Below are 19,289 nucleotides of genomic sequence, written 5' to 3'. Positions count from 1 at the left end.
TGACATAATCCAGTACCTGTGAGTTCTAACAGCTCTGCACAGGGCCCTCAACCTGTTGTTTAAGAAATAAATGAGTTGCATACTCTCTATCCTTCTTAATTCACTTTAATGTGCTTTGGATGATGAGATTTAATTTAGCAATTTGACTCAATAAAACTTTACACTTGTAGGGTCAATGGTCTGAAAATTTAATTCCACAGACTTAATTGCATTACTTTGTACGTGCAGATCAATAAAATCTATTTGATTGAGGAAGGAAAATGGTGCTTTTTTCCTACTGAAAAAAAATTGACTGCACTTTACAAAGCAGCATCGTGAATATCTTCATTACATTCAGAACACAAAAATGATGTATCATCTTTCACCGGCATCCATTTGAATCAGCATTTTCACCTGTACATTGGTTCTGGAATACTGCTATCTGCAACAGACCATTGTTCTCTTTCACAATGTGGAAACCATTTTCTTCTAATCTCTTTGTTCAAAAATGTACTCTTAATGGTACTCCCAAACAAAACAGGGCTCCCTTCTCCCCCCCCCCCCCCCAACTAAATTTTCCCCCAAACAATTAACCCATTAATAAAACTTTAGGGAAAGAGTACTCAAAGCATTTAAGGAATCTTCAACAGCCCACATTGTTGCAAAGTTCACAGGTACGTTTTTGAATCCACAGACCCTGTTTTTTCAAACTAAAACAAAGGGTCTGATTTTAAAAAGCATTTACATGCGTAAAACTGGGTTTTACGCATGTAAATGCACTTTACTCGAGTAAATGGGCTTTTGAAAATTGCTACAATATATGCCATTGAATCGTCCATAGGATTTATTTGCATAAGTGCACTTTACGTGAGTAAATGGCTTTTGAAAATTGCTACAATAGTAGTTACATTTATGCACGTAACTCCTTTGAAAATTACCCCCAAAGTGAATAGGTGCACCCATTGCAATGTAATGAGGCAATGGTGCTCATAGGTTTGCTGTTTACTCCTCCCACCTAAACAACCCCACCCCACAATGTTACTTTTTAATCCAGCTAAAAATAAAGGTCTTGTGAAATTCCTTTGAGAAGTGTCTTCATAATGTAAAAGTCCTAACCTTTCTAAAACAAACTTCCCCTTTATGAGATGAATAAATGGGCAGTCTTTGCATTAATTTGTTATGCTTTTTTGTTTTATTACAGCACTATTTAAAAAGGAAGAACAGTTACAACTTTGGAATTTTGAAATATGAGCTTATATATGCTTTTCTGTACTAATAATTCTCCCATCCTATGTATTTAATTTTTTCATAATTTATTTTGAGCTGCACAATAAGTGTTACCACTTTATAGATATCAATATGTAAACATGTTCAATATTTTCTATAATACAAATAAGTTAACTAAAAGCCATTTTTAACCTATTGCTTTCCATATTTACCTTCTTCACAGTTTTCTCCTTTGTGGCCAGAATTGCAAGCACAGGATCCCATGATACAGATCCCCCGGCCCCCACACTGGGGGTCAATACACTGGGTAGTAGGCACATCACACTCCGTACCCTTCCAGCCACTGAAGCAAAGACAGCGTCCTTTGGAATATTGCCCGTTTCCACTGCATAATACCGGGCAGGCTGCTGTGAAATAAGACAAAGCAGAAAAATTAACAATAATCTTTCTAATCAAGTTTTAGAATAGGAGAAATATCAATGTAGCAAACTGAATGCTTGTTGTCATTTTCTCAAAACAATATCATTTTGTACTTCTGTAATTTGCATCTGTTTACTAGAGAAAGAAACTTAATTCATATACCTCTTGAACAATCAGGGCCCAGGAATCCAGGAAAACAATGGCATGATCCAGAAACACATTCTCCATTTCCATGGCAATTTCGGGGACATTCAACCACAGACTCTGAAGAAAAGTGTAAGGAGAATTAATATGAAGCACATTTATAGTGGTTACAAGAATATATAACTTATGTTGTTTGAAATCAATTGCATGATGACCGACAGTACTACTGTAGTAACATATCTGACAGGCTACTTCAGTAATTTGTAGGAAATAAATAGTATCAGGACATTAAAAAATGACAGTCACCTACAGTTGCTCACAATAATCAATTGGCATCAACATAATTAAATTTTTATTGGCAATTAATTAATCATACAAAAAACACTATAACTAACCCTATATTTATCTCTCATTCTTGACTGTGGTAACCTCTAAAGAAAAGTGGTTGTGCCACATGTCTCCACTACATACAGTACAAACTTTAAACATTTACGGCTTTCAGGTACAAGTCAATATTATCATTCTAACTTCTATAATGACAAGTTCAAAAAGGACTTATGCAATCTTGATAATTACAAAATAGTAATGGAAGAATCTTTGGGCATATCTTTGGGCATATTAAAATTTCTAACCACAATAAAAGGCTAATGATGATCAAAATAAGAAAACACACACTGTACTCACTAGAACATGGGCACAATTATTCATTTCAATAATTTTTTAGTTGAGGGCCACAACATTTTTGTGAAAGGGTTTCTCTTGATAACTGTAGTTCCCGACGTGTGTTTTCCACCTGGCTGTACAATCTGCTTGGAATAGATTTCCTGAGTTGGTGCGCATGCATTGCATTGTTTAAAGCCCATCTAAAATCCCACCTTTTTGAGGCTTCTTTTAAATCTTGATGGTCTGTCTTCAGCCTCATTAACTAATTTTAACCACTGCCTCTTGACCTGTGTTTGTCTTGATTAGACTGCAAGCACTATTGAGCAGGGACTGTGTCTTATGTGTTGTTTGTACAGCACTGCATACATTGAAAAGTGCTATAGAAATGCTAGGTAGTTGTAGTAGCAGTAGTAGATAGTGCTCATTATGTGGCTCTCGCTGAGTGCACCTATATTCTGCTGCGTGTTGCATATATTTTCTTTTCCTTGATGACAATTTAAAGATAGATTTCTTTCATTAGGAATGTACAAGAATTTGACATATTGTTGGTGACAATTTTTACACTGATTTTTCAGATATGAAACAATCACACTATCATATATGTAACTCTTCATTTCTTTTGGGGGAATTGTAATTTGGTGGTAAACAGAAAAATACTGATAAAAAAAAAGAACAAGCGTTATCTTTAAAAATACTCACTGACTGTTTATTCAGCTTTGAATCCATACAACGGCTCTTATAACTATTTTCTCAGTTTATTACAATTTTATTTTCTATAGTACTGACCTGTACATTTATGTGATGTTTATATAGAGCTGTCTAAGGGGGTCATTTTGTAACGCTTATCGTGTGCGATAAGCCTCTATCGCGCGCAAAAAGTCCCTTTTCGCGTGCAATAGCAAATGGGGAGCGGAGTCGGGGCGGAAAGGGGAGGAGTCGTGGCGGCGAGGAGGCGGACTCGGTGGTGTCTTCACTGGCGGTGATAAGGTAAGCCACGTTATCGTCGCCAGTAGCGTGCCCAATAGCGCCACCGTGAAAGGTGGCGCTATTGGGTGCAAAAGCCGGCAGCGAAAACAGTGGTGGTGCGATGGTTGCCAGCTTTCGCAGGCCCATCACCCCCTTCGCCTCCCCGCCCCGTGTTTTTGCTGGATTCACCATTCTGCGATAGAATGGTGAATCCAGGCCTAAGTTAATATGTTTACTTCACTACAATAATACAATTAATGATGATCACAAAGCTAATGGGGGTTCCCTTTCCCAACAACATAGATGTTAATAAGAGCAAAAAATCATTTAAAATGAATATTGTTATGCTTTTCTATTTTGACATATGACAAACTCCAAAACTGTGACAATAGCTCAAATTCTTTAATATTTCAGAACTGAAAATCATCCTAGAATCGGTCATTTTGCACTTTTCCCTTTAAAAAAAAAATAGAAGACTAGACTTACCTATAATTATAGTATTAAAAGACACCTGCTCGGGATTTTTCCCATCATTATAAAACGCAAGATGCCAAATTCCAGAGGCCAAATATTGAATAAATCCAGCCTCATGGAGACTGACTGATCTGGTCTGTTTTCCTGCTCTCTCAGACTCAAGCAAGTCCCGTTTTTTTCTTGCAATCAGTCTACTGCCATCCAGAAGTTCCACAAAGTCATACTGCAAATGGCAAAGTTATACATTTTCAATAAACATGTTTCATATAATAATATGCATTTCTTTTATGAATTATTCAGTTTTATTTTTTAAAAATACTGAGTCAGCATTTTATTTTAAATAAAGCATGAGCTAAAAAGAAATGGTGTGCAACATTTGATTACATTATCTACTTGTTCTTATAATTAATAGCTGTAAAAGCAGCTGTTGGTATGGGAGATGGGGAACCCCTTCCCCACCCCCAAACAATGACATCCAAAGCATCTGGAAGTTAATGCCTTCTTTACTATACTTTGGGTAAGCATTAAGCTTTATAGCACAGGTTTTCTAACCATTAACTTTAGGATCACTGTCTCCTACATTAAATGTCATTCTGTTTCCATGCTCATTGAATCAAAGGTTTCTCTTGCATTCTATATTGCACACATACCTTGTATGAAGTTAACTATTGCGGAAATGTAATTTTTCACGGATAGTTTACATTTAAATGAATAGGAGATGGGGTTTTAGACAAAGTCCCCCTAAGTTAAAGGCCAACTGTTAAATTGCTGCATGGGTCAAAGTCCATTGTTAAGATTGGGTGAATCACTGGTTTAACATCTTGAGGTCTAAATCAAGACAAGTTTCTCTACATAAAATATCATTTAAAAACATTTATTTCAGAACAAAACTGAAAATTGGCTTCATGATATTTTTCCATCCTATCTAGATGGGAGTCAAGAGTCTAATCTAGCAATCATTAATTCATAATTTTAACAATAAGCATAGCTTGATTTACCAGTAAACATGAGTGATCATCAAATTCCACGATACACAGATGCAATCCAACAAAGTGGGTTGATTAGCAAGGCTACAGTTAGTGTCCAGAAGTGCATATGCAACAGCTGAAGACAGACGCTGACTCTTTTACAGAAACTCTGCCTAATGCAATTTTTAAAATGTCTTGATCACAGAGTTATGTTACTTTTTTTCACTAAACAGTGCTCTCATCTTCCTCAAATGCAGAAGAGGAGCCAAACATTTCTTTTTCTGGAACATTTCTCTAAATTCTTTCCACAACAGACAGCAATATTTTAAGTGTGAGTTAAGGATATTATCCATCTTCACGGGCACTGAAGAATATTCTATCGGTTAAGCACAAGTCACAACAAGACCAAATCTGGCTCTGAAGACCCCCCCCCCCCCATGTGTTTGTTTTTAAGAGCATACAAAATAAATATTAGATATATTTGGTCTAGAAACTAGATTCATTTACATTTTGTTGGCTACCCTAAAAACCATGTGTGCTAAATGTTCTCAAGGATTAGCGAATCATTTTAGATTAAAGTAAGCCTGGTGTGACTGGTATTTTGCACACATGGGCAGAGATCTTGCACCACAGAAACCCCAGCAGCTGATGGAAAATGGCAGCAATCCATAGTCCTAAAAAAGTTTTGTCCCTTGCTTTAATAATGTACATTTTGAGCATGTAACCCTTCCACTTTTCATTCTCAGTTTCAGCACACTTAGAAACATTACTGGATAATTCTTCAAACTGCATTAAGTCCTTATGGCAAGATAATAGGCTCTAACGCACATTATATCGTGTATATTGCATGATATATGTGATATTTTGCATGTCCCCTCTCAGATGCCCTTTCCTATTACAATGGCCTTCTTTGCATGAAATTTGCATGCATGAATAATGCAAACACATGCAAATAAGGTCATTAACAGGCAATCTGATGCAAATATTTCATCGTGGCTGACCAAGTAGGTGGTCAGCAGCGATAAAATAACAAAACCTCCATGGTATACGTTAGATGTGCAGCGGGAAGCCAAGGACCCTAACGTGGATCCCGAGGCTCCCGCCACATATTTAATGCGGCAAGGAAAAAAACAAAACTGCGGCCAAACAGGGAGGTTGAATGGAGGTCATGTTTGACCCCTGTTTCAAACCAGGGCCGTCGGTTGAGGCAGCCCTGACTCCCCCAAAATAAAACAAAGTGTAAAGTATGCATGTGGCGGTGGCAGCCACCTAGGCATGCAAATCCTTCCTCCTCCAGTCCCCCAAATAGGAATCCCCCTCCCCCCAACTACAACATGCAAATCCCTCCTCCCCCTGCCCCCCAAATAGGAATCCTCCTCCCCCCTGCCCTGGCCCCCGATGTGAAAATCCTCCTCCCCTTGCCTCCAATAGAGGCAACCCCCCCCCCCCAGCCTCCCCAGCAACCCCAATAGAGTAATCCCCACTCCCCTGCCCCCTGAAAGAGGCAGCCCTCCCGGCAGACAAATCATTCCCCTTCCCAGTCCTCCCTCGATGGAGGCAGCCACCCAGCCTCCCCCAGAGACCCCCTTACCTTAGCATTGATCCCACGTCAGGGATAGATGCACCCTCACACCCATCCCAGTCAGCACCATTTTCCGAAATGGTGCCGACCTCACCTTGCCCCAGGCGTGCGACTGGGGTAAGATCTGGGAATTGAACTCAGTCCGGGGATGGAGGGGACTTGAACACCAGGTGCCGGGGGGGGGCTGCCTCTATCAGGGGGGCCACCGCCATTGCCACATGCATATTTTAAACTTTTTTTTTTTTTTAATTTCTTGTGGAGACGGGGCTGCCTCGACCGGTGGCCCTGGGTTGAAATGGGGGTAAAGCAATGACCCCCGCTCAACCACCCGTTGGCTGCAGATTTGTTTTTGGTCAGCCAGTGGCCCTTTAAGATAATGGAATCCCATGAGATTGGAGCCGCCATCACCATGGACTTTTGTGTCCCGGTATTTGGCTGTGAGACAAAAGAATGCATCATCAAGCCGCGAAATGTTTTGGGGTGAGGGACCCCACTATTACAGCGACACCACCCTGTGATAGTGGGATGCCTCCTGTGAATGAACATTGTGTTTTGATGAATCTAGGCTTTAGTTTTCAGTTTTTATTTTCCATGGAAATGTATCAATACTGATTATAATAAACAAAAACAGGAGAAAATCAGTGGAAAAAAATGATCCCTGTATTACCCTCACCCCATCCATACCCCTTATAATATCCTATGTGGGTCTTCACAGCAGTGGCAACATTCAGTATCTCCTGTCTTTTTCACCATCTCTCTGCCCTATTTCTCTCTCTCTCTGTGGTTAATGCTGCTAATGTCATACAAGGATAATTTCTCATACTGGAGAACAATTATGTAAACAGGCTTTCACCTAGCCCAGGCATTCCTGAACTTTTAAGGGACTGAGAGAATGGGGATAATTACCTACCAAAAGTAAACAAAGACGTTTATGGCCTTAAACCATTACATGTCTAGCCTGGCATTAAGATATCCCCTTCACAGGATTGGGGGATTATGGACTGGCAGTGATTCCAATGCCCTCCTCAGAAGGGACATGACCTTGCTGCTAGAAGTGAGGGCCTGAGCAAAAAGTGAGGAGGCAGAGGCCTGTAAGACCCACCTGTGGCTATGCCATTGGTGTGAGGCTCTAAAACATAGAACCAATCAACTGAAAAACAATGCTTTCCATTCTATTTTTGATTCAGAATAAGATCTGGCTCCTGCACTAACCAAAATTTCTCATCACTATTCCTTGAATTTCTTTGTAGAAGTAAAGGTGAACAAACACGTTTACATGTATTAGAGATTCATATTTGTTTCCGGCATAGTCTGGCTGACAGTGGGCCACTGGAACAGATTTGGTAAGCCCTACTGTTATCTATCCAGTAATTTACTTGTTTATTCAGGTAAAATCATTTTGCATTAACCTGATGAAGGGGACATAACATTGGAAAGCTAGTTACAAATCTATTAAATTTGTGAAATAAACAAGTTGCAGATTATACCTTTTCATTTCACCAAATTCTTAACTTCAGATTGTGATAAAAAAGAAATATTTTTAAAAAGTCAGCGGTGGAAAATCTTTCAGAGGAGGATGGGATCCCACACTCAATATATATTTCTGTTTTTTTCATATTTGATTTCAGCCTATTCCACTTCATCTATTTTGTCACCTCCCTCAAACAGCAGTGGAAGAGAGAACAAACTTAAAACTAGAATCATCAGGGATGGGTGAACAAAACGCTAAGGTAAGTAAAGCATTAAATGCTCATGTAAAAATAGGAGAAATTGGATAAAAGGGCAATAATTGGAAAGCCATTTTCATTAATTTTCAGAGTATGGGAAATACAATCCCATATATAGAGACAATCATGGACGAAACTGATTTAGTTATAGTGGCTGTCACTGAGACCTGGTACACAGAAAACCATGACTGGAATATAGTTAAACCAGGCTACAAAGTTGTGAGAAAATCAAAGGTGATAAACAGTAACAGTAGAATTTACAGTTTAATTTGAGAGTGGAAGGTTATCATATAAAGTATAAACCTATTTATACTCATTTTGATGATTTCAGATTCAGAATCAGGAAACTTTATTGATAAGATACTGTCATGATTCTATCTCCTATACAGCTCCCTCACCCCACCCCCTGCCAGCAAAGGTCATCAGTTAGCCTTCCTCACAGCTGCTCTTGCCACCTTCTCACTGATCCCATGAGGCAGCACCTCTAGCCTTACTTAATGTAGCCTGTACATTCCATTCTTGCCCCTTCATTGGGTCATTTCGGCTCCTTGATCTGGCCATCCTTGCCTTGCTTTCTTGCCTTGTGGCCTTCCTGACCTTCCTATCTCACTCAGTGGCTTTCCAGGCCTCCATGTCTCACTCTGCAGCCTTCCAAGCCTTCTTGCCTTGATTTGTAGCCTCCTGGGCTTCCATGCCCTGTCTTTTGGCCTTCAGGCCTTCTAGGTTCGCAAAGCCCAGCCTTCTTGTTTATTGTTGCTTGTTCAAGTCTGCACTTGTCCAGTCTAGTCCTTGTTCCTGTCCTATCCAGTCCCTGCCAGTCTTCAGTCCCAGCATTGTCTCCTGTTTCAGGCCTTGTCTCCAGCTCCAGCCCTGCCTCTGTCCAGCTCCTGTCTGTATCCAGTCTTGCCTGCCCTCAGTACCAGTCTGTCTCCAGCAACCAGTCTGTGACTTGTTCAACCTGCTAGCCAATGCAGTGTTCCAGTTAGGTCCTGCCATCCATCAGAACTCAAGGGCTCAATTTGTTGAGAAGGTGACTGGTATATGCTGAAGACACAGACTGGCTTTGCCTCAGAGTCTGGCCCTACTCCTGCTGGGTGAAATCCCATCCCAGCCTGCCTGAATCAGGACAGAATGAAGAGGCCATACAGACCCTTCCGGAGTGGGACCAGGGCTTTATGCCTGTTTGGAAAGCCTGGTAAGCCAGTGAAAAACGTTTTAAATCCTGTTTTTTTTCCTGCTTCCAAGCTCCAAACACCGTATCTACCAGCATGAAATCCTCTGAGGAAGTTCCCAGCTTCTCTGAAAACTTCAGCACATTCAAGCACAATTAAGACCAGCAGAAATAATCTGCAACAAATACCTGCACAAAGAAATCCTGCTCTGGTGCCTTTTTGTCAGACTGCAGGATTACTGAAGCAGACAGACGCCATTAAATTGGTCTCTGGAACTCAGACTCAATAAGCTTTTGGCAACATATCCTTAATGAGGTCTGCTCTATCTCTAAGGAAGGTAGCATGTGTATTCCCTACAGCTGCTCTCTAAGGATACATCGTGATCAAACCAGGCTCTGAAGTTGATTCCAGTCCAGTTCCTCAGAATCTAGTTCAGGTGGCTTCAACAATTGTTTTGAAGACCTTGGCTTCAGCCCTGCCTGCACCTTCTACAATGACCCCAGTTACCTTCTTCTGGTCACTGTTAAGACCTGCAATTTCTCTGACTACAGTTCTTCCTGCTTTATTCTCTACAGCCAGACAAGTTAATCCCTGTAATAAGTCCACTCCAGAGGGACTCCAGTCCAGTGGCACCACTCCAGATGGGTCACACTTTAGCAGATCCACTTCTGAGGAACTCCCATCCAATAAAACCTCTCCAGAGGGACTCCAGTCCAGTGGCTCCACTCCAGGAGGAACCAGGTCAACCTGATACGGTCTATCTGTTCCCCTCCAAGAGGAGCCAGGTCCACCCGATATACTCCGGGAGGAGCCTGCTCTTAAAGCTTTGCTCCAGGAGGACCCACTCCTAAATTCTGGTCTAGGAGGAGCCCACTCCTACAACCCAGAACCAGAGACATTCTGGCCCAGTAACTAGCACCAGAAAGACTCTGGCCAAGCAACCCAGCACCAGAGAGATTCTGGCCCAGGAGTTCAGCATTCAAGACACCCTGCCAGCAAAACTTTGAGTCAGCACCTAGGCCCCAGAGAGATTCTGTCTAGCACTTTAGTTCCAAGCAGCCTTTTCTTCATTCAGGACCTAGACTATGCTGCCTGTGACTCCAGGAAACCCAGTAACTACTGGCCACAGCACCCATGGCAAATGGGACCCAGGAGAAGGGGATCTTAAAGGGGGTACTGTCACAGTCTGCCTACTACACAGACCCCCCACACAGCAGAAGAGATCATCAGCGAGCCTCCCTCACAGCCACTCTAGCCACCTTCTCACTGATCTCATGTGGTGGCATCTCCAGCCTTACTTAGTCCAGCTTGTCCATTCCCTCCTTGCCTCTTCATCAACTCACCTCAGCTACTTGATCTAGCCATCCTGCTTTGTGGTCTTCTTGGCTTCTGTCTTGCCTTGTGGCTTTTATGGCCTTCCTGCCTTGCTCTGTGGCCTTCCAGGCCTTGCTGTCTTGACTTGCAGCCTTTGGGTCTTCTAGGGTCACCTAGTCCAGTCTTGTACCCTATTTGGGCCTTCTTGTTTAATGTTACTTGTTGTAGTCCTGTCCGTGTCCAGTCTCAGTCTAGTCTTGTCCTGTCCAGCTCCTCTTTACAGTCCAAACCTTGCTCTCACTTCAAGTCCTTGTTTGCCTGTCTTCTGTCTCAGCACTGTCTCCTGTTCCAAGCTTTGTCTCTGTGTCTACCTGTATCCGGGTCTTGCCTGCTCTCAGTACCAGACTGTCTCCAGAACCCAGCCAGCCATGTTCCAGCTAAGTCCTGACATTCACCAGGGCTCAACCTGTGAAGTAGCTGGTATAGCAAGGAACCTTTTTTAAATTCTGCTTTTCAGCACTTCAAAGTAGATTACATTCAATCACTGTAGGTATTTTCCTATCCCTAGAGGATATACAATCTAAGACAGTGATTTTAAAATGAGCACACATGCATCCATGTGTGTATCGGCGTGTGAGTGAAGATACACAAGAATTTTAAATCATGCATGCGTATGTTTTAAAATACATAAACCGTGCGTAAGTATGCTCCTAATTTTAAGAGGTTACTCGAGCAAAGTTAGTGCCTGTGTCTTCCCTAGGATTTTGTCAGTTTTCATGCATATATGTAAGCAGATTTTAAAACATGCTGATGCACATTCCCAGTTTTCCAATTAGTCCACTGGTTTGTCCAGTTAATATCGAGGTCTTTAAGACCCCTCTGGTTCTTCATTGTGCAAGCCACTCAATTGAGTTGGACCCCTCACCCTTACCTATAACCCCTAAAACTTGAGATATTCAGACTTGCTCCTCACCAGGAGCAGCAGTAAAGTTACATGGATATTTAGCCCACTTGCACTGCGTTTTTCAGTTTTAAAATAAGGAGGAATGTGCGTGTTGGCTCCGCCCTGGAATGCCCATGGCCCACCCCTTTTCCCTGGTTCATAGTCTGCTGCTCTAACCAATAGTCTATTCTTCCACTCCAACAGGCAGCAGACCCAGTCCGGCCTTGCCCCAGAGTCTGGCCCTATTCCTGCTGGGAGTCTGCCTGATCCCTTGACAGATTATTTGAACATGTTACCAAAGTAATAAGTAAATTCATTAAAATAAAGGAGAAAATGCACAATGACAAGAATAAAACAGAGTACAGAAAGGAAAATGCCTATGTTTTGGAGCTGGTCATTGCTGTTTATAGTCAAATTACATTTCTGACCTGGTGAGAAATTACAACATATTTTGCTATTATAGCTGCTGTTTCTCCCATTTCCCTGAGGATTCTACAGAGTTTTTCCTATGTATTCTTTCTCTGGATGTCTCAGATTTTCTCTGCCAGTTTTGGGAAATGTGTTTGATATCTTTGCATTTTGCAAAGTACAGGAGGAAATGCATTTCTTTTTCTCTGGAGTTGTACTGCATGCAAAGTCCAGCTTTGTTGGGTTTCCAGTTTAGTTTTTGTCAGCATTTTCTTCTCCTCTCCTAGAAATAAACTATGATACAAACAATGATGGCTGACAGGTATCTCTCACAAAGAAGGGAGATACTTACTGAACAAAGTCAATCTACCAATTTGATGTACTGATTCCAACTAGGTTAGAGAAATGGGTCAACCATAATTGTTTGAATCAGGCCTTAAGTATGTAATTAACATTCCAGATGCATTATACAATTTTAATTTTTAAAGCTTTGATAAGAAACATTTTGCTATGCTGGCTCATCAGTGTAGAATCATGTCTAATAGATAAGTCCAAATTAAACACATTTATAATTTAGGAAATAAGGGACTGCTATTTCTTAAACAGTTGCATAAACTAGATGAAGTGTTAACAATCACATTATCATTAAGGGTTTTACAACTGAAGCACATAAGAATGTATTTTATTAAGTGACTGGTACTCTTGATGTCTTTTTTCATGAAAAGATTGGGAAATAAACAGCTTTTACATGCCAATGGAAAAACACTCATTTTTTTCTAATGAAGATGAATTAATTACTTTGTTCCCCCTCATTTAGTTTTGCTTTAAGCCATCAAAGTCCTTTGTTATTTCTTAAAGTCTCTTTAAATAAACACATTGATCCTCTTGTTGCAATTAAACTGACATTTTTAGAAAGTGTCACAAAAGACTACCAGCCTAGCATTGATTGGTCTTGAATGGACAGCAATTGTCAATTATTCCTGCCCCATTTATTCAAGATTTCCTGTATCTGAAGAAAGCCTATACTTCTTCATCAAATTCACAAATATCTGTGCTTAGACACTCATATGCAGCTTTCTACCCCTACCCAGTTTAATGATGATATGGATGAAATTCCAATAAGTAATAACGTACTGCACATATATTTCAGAGAAGAGATGTTCATGATATATGATATATCTATCTCTATATCTATCTAAACACCTCCCACCCGCCACTGGAACACCTCCGACTTATGCGGCTAAATATGGTGATGAATATCGCCACTTTGCCATTTAGACAGATAACTTTTCAGTTATCCTTCTAAATAGCTTCTGAATATCGCCCTCAATGTTCAGAACTAAGGGTATGCAAACTTTTGAACAGGACCATTTTATAATTTCCCTTATTGCTATGGTTTGTTTAATGATTGTGCTATTCTGTGATGCATAATAGTTTAATTTGAAACACATTAAAAATAACAAAGTGTTCTGTCTGATCACTCATGTTTTCTTAAAATGTTACACATCTTACAAATTCTGTTAGGAGTATGTAAACCTATGAGCACAACTGTATATACTGTAAGCAGTTAAGAAAATTATATAACAATTCTCAAGTTCAGAAAAAGGAAGAAGTAATATGTTATAACCCTCAAGAAAAAGCATGGATGTAACCTGCATAGAGCAGCAGTTACAACTCTAAAAACCTTGCTGGGCAGATGGGATGGCCCACTTCTGTCTCTTTCTGCCAGCATTCACTATGTAATAAGAGGAGGAAAATTAGTAGCCAGAGAAAAAAAAAAGGAAAGAAGGTTAAGTTGGTGGCAACTCAGTTTTTAATTTATTTATACTAACTACGCTTGAAAAAATTCCAGTCTCTAGTTCTTTGGCTAGAAAAATAGAATACAGTATCATATTGTTAGAGAACGCATAAAGAAACTCTAAGAGATTTGTGTTCATCTTCATCACAGTTTATTTTTCACATGCTTTTCCAGCATGTTACAGCAGAGATTTAGGTTTTACAGAAACCAAGAGTAGTAGAGTTTGATAACTTTTTGCAGTACTGAGTGGTGCTGGGTAAATTCCACACCATCGCATCTGCTATATATTTATGTACTGTACATTTCATTACACTAAATTATAACATTTTCATTAAAGTTTCATAAAAGGGACAGCCAAAGAGCTCCGTGGCAGTGCTGGGTGCTGTCATGCATGTGATCTGGGTTTAATTCTACTCTGCAAATCAGCTGGGGCTATGGTATTTAGAGGCAGCTTATTCAGGCCCTGAGAAAAGGGATTCTGGGCAATCTCACAATGGAGACACCTAGTGGCCAGACTTAAAGTGCACAGAGTGATTTGCACTGGAGAAAGTCAGGGTCTGTGGACCCTCGCGAACATGGTCACTGCAATGGCTGGGCTGCAGTGGCATTGGAGTTAAAATAATGGGAGAAAAATCCCTAAGGTAGTTATCACTGAAGGCAAAAGTACTATAAGCTCAGTAGTTGCTAGCCTCAATTGAACTGGAAGCACAAAAGTGCACAAAGAAACTGCTGGATCAAAAGCAAAAGAGTTGCATATAATTATGTGCCTATATCACCAACATTTAATTAAAGAATAACAAGATACCATTTGTTAAGTATAAATCAATCCCATTATGTGATGACACCACCATAATTGATCATAATGCAAACAAGCTTGCTGATTTTGCAGACTTGAAATCTCCCAAGAATACCAGTTAACTGCACTCTATATTTATAATGACTGCGCATATTGTTTATATGCTGTTAGATCAATAGCAAAATGGTCTGTTTAAAGTAAAACAAATGGAAACTGGCACATTTCAAATATGAAATCATGTTTATAATGAAAGGAATTTCTACCTGGGTATGCGAAGGCGGCAAGCCTTTTCGGCCGTATACTCCAATCAATGCATCTTTCTGAAGGGAGATATTGAATTTTAGAAACTGTGGCTGATCAATGAAGAGTTGTGATCTCCAGAAGACCCCAGGGGGAACCTCTTGTATTGCTCTTCGACCTATATCAAACTCCCCAGAATCTATAGTGTTGTTTTCTTGTAAAAAGCCACCAAATTTTCCTAGGAAGAATAAGAATTAAAAAAAAGACTCAAAGTCAAATACCATGATTCATATGAGGCCTCAGTCGAGTAACATGAGAGTATTTAAACAAGCTTACTTCAATCAAAATAGAAAACTGAAATTTTCCTTTACATGTTAAAGATCTCACAGAACATGCTGATGATAATTGGAAAAAAAAAAGACAAACATCTACTGTAGCTTAGACAGCTTTTAAATAACAAATCTTAGGACTATCCTGAAGGAGGAGACTGTATTAGAAACTGTTTTCATGCACACACACACACACACACACACACACTTGATCAGGAACAATTAACTTGCAAAGTGCATGTTCTATTGTTTCTTAAGAAAGATTAATTTTACTTTGTTTACTAATAGTTCAACATGTATTGCTGGAGTGGATAATTTTAAATTAATTGAAGAACTACACAACTTTTTTGAAGCAAATTTTGACAGAGTTATTAGGCAAATCAATATTATAATTTAGCAAATACATTTTCTATGAAAGAATATGCATACATAAACAGGCATCAATTCACTAGAAGTCGCTAAAAGTGTGCAAGCTAAGCTGGTTTAGTGTGTGTGTGATAAATAGTGCCGTATTCATTATAGCCTGAATGTGTACACTAAGATGCCCACTATTGCTTTACTGCTCCATTTTAAAAGCCCTATGTGCACCAAAGCTGGGAGATATGCACGTGACTTGGCTCGGCGCGCACCGTATGGATTTTAAAAAGCTCGCGAGTACACACGTATCTCCCGGTACTTGCACAAATCATAAAGTTCCAAAAAGGGCCAAGGAATGGTAGGGTCTGGGCGGAACATGAGCAGGCCGAGTCCATAACATGAAGTCTGCGAGAAAGTATTTACGAGCACAAGCGAGGTCAGGGGTCTGCTACTGCATAACTTTACTTCTGCTATGAACTGCGTGTAAGTATTAGAGATGTGCGTCGTTTTAGGTTTTCGGGTCGGGCTGCGGTTTGGGCGCCTCGTCAAAAATGTCATTTTCCTGCGGCTCGGTTTTTTTTTTTTCCAGCGATTGTCTACGAAAAAAACCAACCCACCCCAACCCTTCAAATTTACTTAATTATAACCCCCCCCCCACCATCCTGATCCCGCCCTCAAGACTTACTAAAAGCCCTGGTGGTCCCGGGAGCGATCTATCCCTCTTGGGCCATCGGCTGCCACTAATCAAAATGGCGCCGGTGGCCCTTTGCCCTTACTATATGACAGGGGCTACCGGTGCCCATTTTCTAAGATGGTGCTAGATGTCCATTGTTCCTTCCGTGTGACAGGAGCCGACCAATGGCACCAGTAGCCCCTGTCACATGGTAAGGGCAAAGGGCCACGGCACCATTTTGATTCCTGGCAGGCCCAACAGCCTGAAAGCGGAAGATCACTCCCAGGACCCGCGCTGGACCACCAGGGCATTCAGTAAGTCTTGGGGGGGGGGGATCGGGATGGTGGGGAGGGTTGTAATTAAGTAAATTTGAAGGGTTGGGGTGGGTTGGGGTTTTTTTTTAAATAAATGTGCCCCTCCCCCCTCAATCTAACCTGAAAAATGATTTTTCCCCAAAATTTCGGGGAAAACCCGATCATTTTTTGGGTCCCCGATCCATGCCGAATTGGACACTTTTGTTGATATTTTCCAATTCGGCAAAAACTAATGCACATCCCTAGTAAGTATTAAAATAAAATAAAACCCCACTGACTAGCCTAGTTTAAGGGTTGGGGCTAATGGGGTAAACGGGAGGCAAGTTAGCTGGGGGGTATAGGAAGTCCTCACCTTTACTGGGATGAACTGGGACGCAGGTTATTGTGTTGGAGAGCTTATCTACTAAAATCCCCCCACGTTATGCAATTGAGGCGGTTATATGCATAAGCACATGTATTCGCGTATAGCTGATTTTATAACAGGCGAATGTATATGCATATATACGCAAGTGTTATAAAATTGCTGCATCCATGTATGCGAGCAGGCAAATGCGCGCACATGTGAACCTGCATATGGGTCTTACAATTTACCTCTTAACATAGAAACACAGAAATGACGGCAGAAGAAGACCAAACGGCCCATCTAGTCTCATACTTCTATTTGTCTTGGCTCTTAGTAACCTTTTGGTTCTATTTCCCTTCCACCCCCACCACTAATGCCGAGAGCAGTGTTAAAACTGCATCTAAGTGAATATCTAGCTTAATTAGTCAGGGGTAGTAACCGCTGCAATAAGCAAGCTACACCCATGCCTATCCGCTTACCCAGACTATGTAATTCAGTCCTTATTGGTTGTTGTCTGTATATAGAACCACTTTTCTTCATTCCTCCTGCCGTTGAAGCAGAGAGCTATGTTGGATATGTGTGAAGTATCAGTCTTTCTCCCCTGCCGTTGAAGCAGAGAGCTATGCTGGATATGTATTGAAAGTGAAGTATCAGGCATATTTGGTTTGGGGTAGTAACTGCCGTAACAAGCAAGATACTCCCTTCTTTTTTGTGAATGCAAATTCTTTTTTCCACATTTCCTCTTGCCGTTGAAGCTTAGACCAATGTTGGAGTCGCATTAACTGTGTGTATGTTTATTGAATAAGGGTATTATCTCCAGGCAGTAGCCGTCATTCTGGCGAGCCACCCACTCTTCATTGACGGCTCTTGACTTTATGGATCCACAGTGTTTATCCCACGCCCCTTTGAAGTCCTTTACAGTTCTGGTCTTCACCACTTCCTCCGGAAGGGCATTCCAGGCATCCACCACCCTCTTTGTGAAGAAATACTTCCTGACATTGGTTGTGAGTCTTCCTCCCTGGAGTTTCAAATCGTGACCCCTGGTTCTACTGATTTTTTTCTGACGGAAAAGGTTTGTCGTTGTCTTTGGATCATTAAAACATTTCAAGTATCTGAAAGTCTGTATCATATCACCTCTGCTCCTCCTTTCCTCCAGGGTGTACATATTTAGATTCTTCAATCTCTCCTCATAAGTCATTTGATGAAGACCATCCACCTTTCTGGTCACCCTTCTCTGGACAGCCTCCATCTTGTCTCTGTCTCTTTGGAGATATGGTCTCCAGAACTGAACACAGTACTCCAGGTGAGGCCTCACTAAGGACCTGTACAAGGGGATAATCACTTCCCTTTTCTTACTCGATATTCCTCTCTCTATGCAGCCCAGCATTCTTCTGGCTTTAGCTATCGCCTTGTCACATTGCTTCGCCGACTTCAGATCCTTAGACACTATCATTCCAAGGTCTCTCTCCTGCTCCATGCACATCAGCCTTCCCCCCCCCCCCCCCCCCCCCATCGAATACAGTTCATTCAGATTTCCACTCCCCATATGCATGAGTCTGCACTTCTTGGAATTGAATCTCAGTTGCCATATCTTCGACCACTCTTCCAGCTTCCTTAAATCCCATCTCATTCTCTCCACTCCTTCCAGCGTGTCCACTCTGTTGCAGATCTTCGTGTCATCTGCAAAAAGACAAATCTTACCTTCTATCCCGTCCGCAATGTCGCTCACAAAGATATTGAACAGGACCGGTCCCAACACCGATCCTTGCGGTACACCGCTTAAAACCGTTCTCTCTTCAGAGAGAGTTCCATTTACTATCAGACATTGTCTTCTGTCCGTCAACCAGTTTGCAATCCAGGCCACCACCTCGGCAGTACTAAGCTTCTCATTTTATTCACCAGTCTCCTGTGCAGGTCCGTATCAAAAGCTTTGCTGAAATCCAAGTAGATGACAGAGTGCTCTTCCTTGATCCAATTCCTTGGTTATCCAGTCAAAAAAGTAAATCAGATTTGTCTGAAAGGACCTTCCCCTGGTGAATCCATGCTGCCTGTGGTCCAGCAATTCTCCCGACTGTAGATATTTCACTATTCTCTCTTTCAACAGTGACTCCATTACTTTTCCCACCACCGAAGTGAGGCTAACCGGACTGTAGTTACCAGCCTCTTCTCTGTTCCCACCCTTGTGAAGCGGGACCACCACCGCTCTTCTCCAATCACTCGGCACCACTCCCGTTTCTAGGGATCTACTGAACAGGTCACACAGTGGACCCGCCAGCTCATCTCTGGGCTCCCTCATTATCCTGGGATGAACCTCATCAGGCCCCATGGCTTTGTCCACTTTCAGTTTCTCCAGTTCTTCCCATACATTTTCTACTGTAAATGGAGTTACATCTACTCCACTCCCCTCCAGTTTCTTGTTAAGTAGTGACTGTCCTTCACCAGGGTCCTCTTT

General features: G+C 41.3%; 1 protein-coding gene across 4 annotated transcripts in view; it reads right to left on the bottom strand.

Moving 5' to 3' along the window:
• TENM3 (teneurin transmembrane protein 3) overlaps positions 1–19,289 on the bottom strand; it is a 1,731,308-nt gene that overhangs the window by 335,234 nt on the left and 1,376,785 nt on the right. For 3 of the 4 annotated variants that reach the window (XM_029581140.1, XM_029581302.1, XM_029581368.1), the window contains 4 exons: positions 14,845–15,059; positions 3,886–4,096; positions 1,789–1,890; positions 1,419–1,613 (listed from right to left, as the gene is read on the bottom strand). In XM_029581140.1, coding sequence (XP_029437000.1) covers positions 1,419–1,613; positions 1,789–1,890; positions 3,886–4,096; positions 14,845–15,059 — 723 coding nt within the window. The remainder of the gene's footprint in view (positions 1–1,418; positions 1,614–1,788; positions 1,891–3,885; positions 4,097–14,844; positions 15,060–19,289) is intronic. The other variant, XM_029581227.1, reaches the window with a different exon arrangement.

Source organism: Rhinatrema bivittatum, chromosome 1 (genome assembly GCF_901001135.1).
Source record: "Rhinatrema bivittatum chromosome 1, aRhiBiv1.1, whole genome shotgun sequence".
NCBI lineage: Eukaryota > Metazoa > Chordata > Amphibia > Gymnophiona > Rhinatrematidae > Rhinatrema > Rhinatrema bivittatum.
The sequence above is the reverse complement of the archived record's forward strand: the minus strand, read 5'-3'. Positions and strand labels throughout refer to the sequence as shown.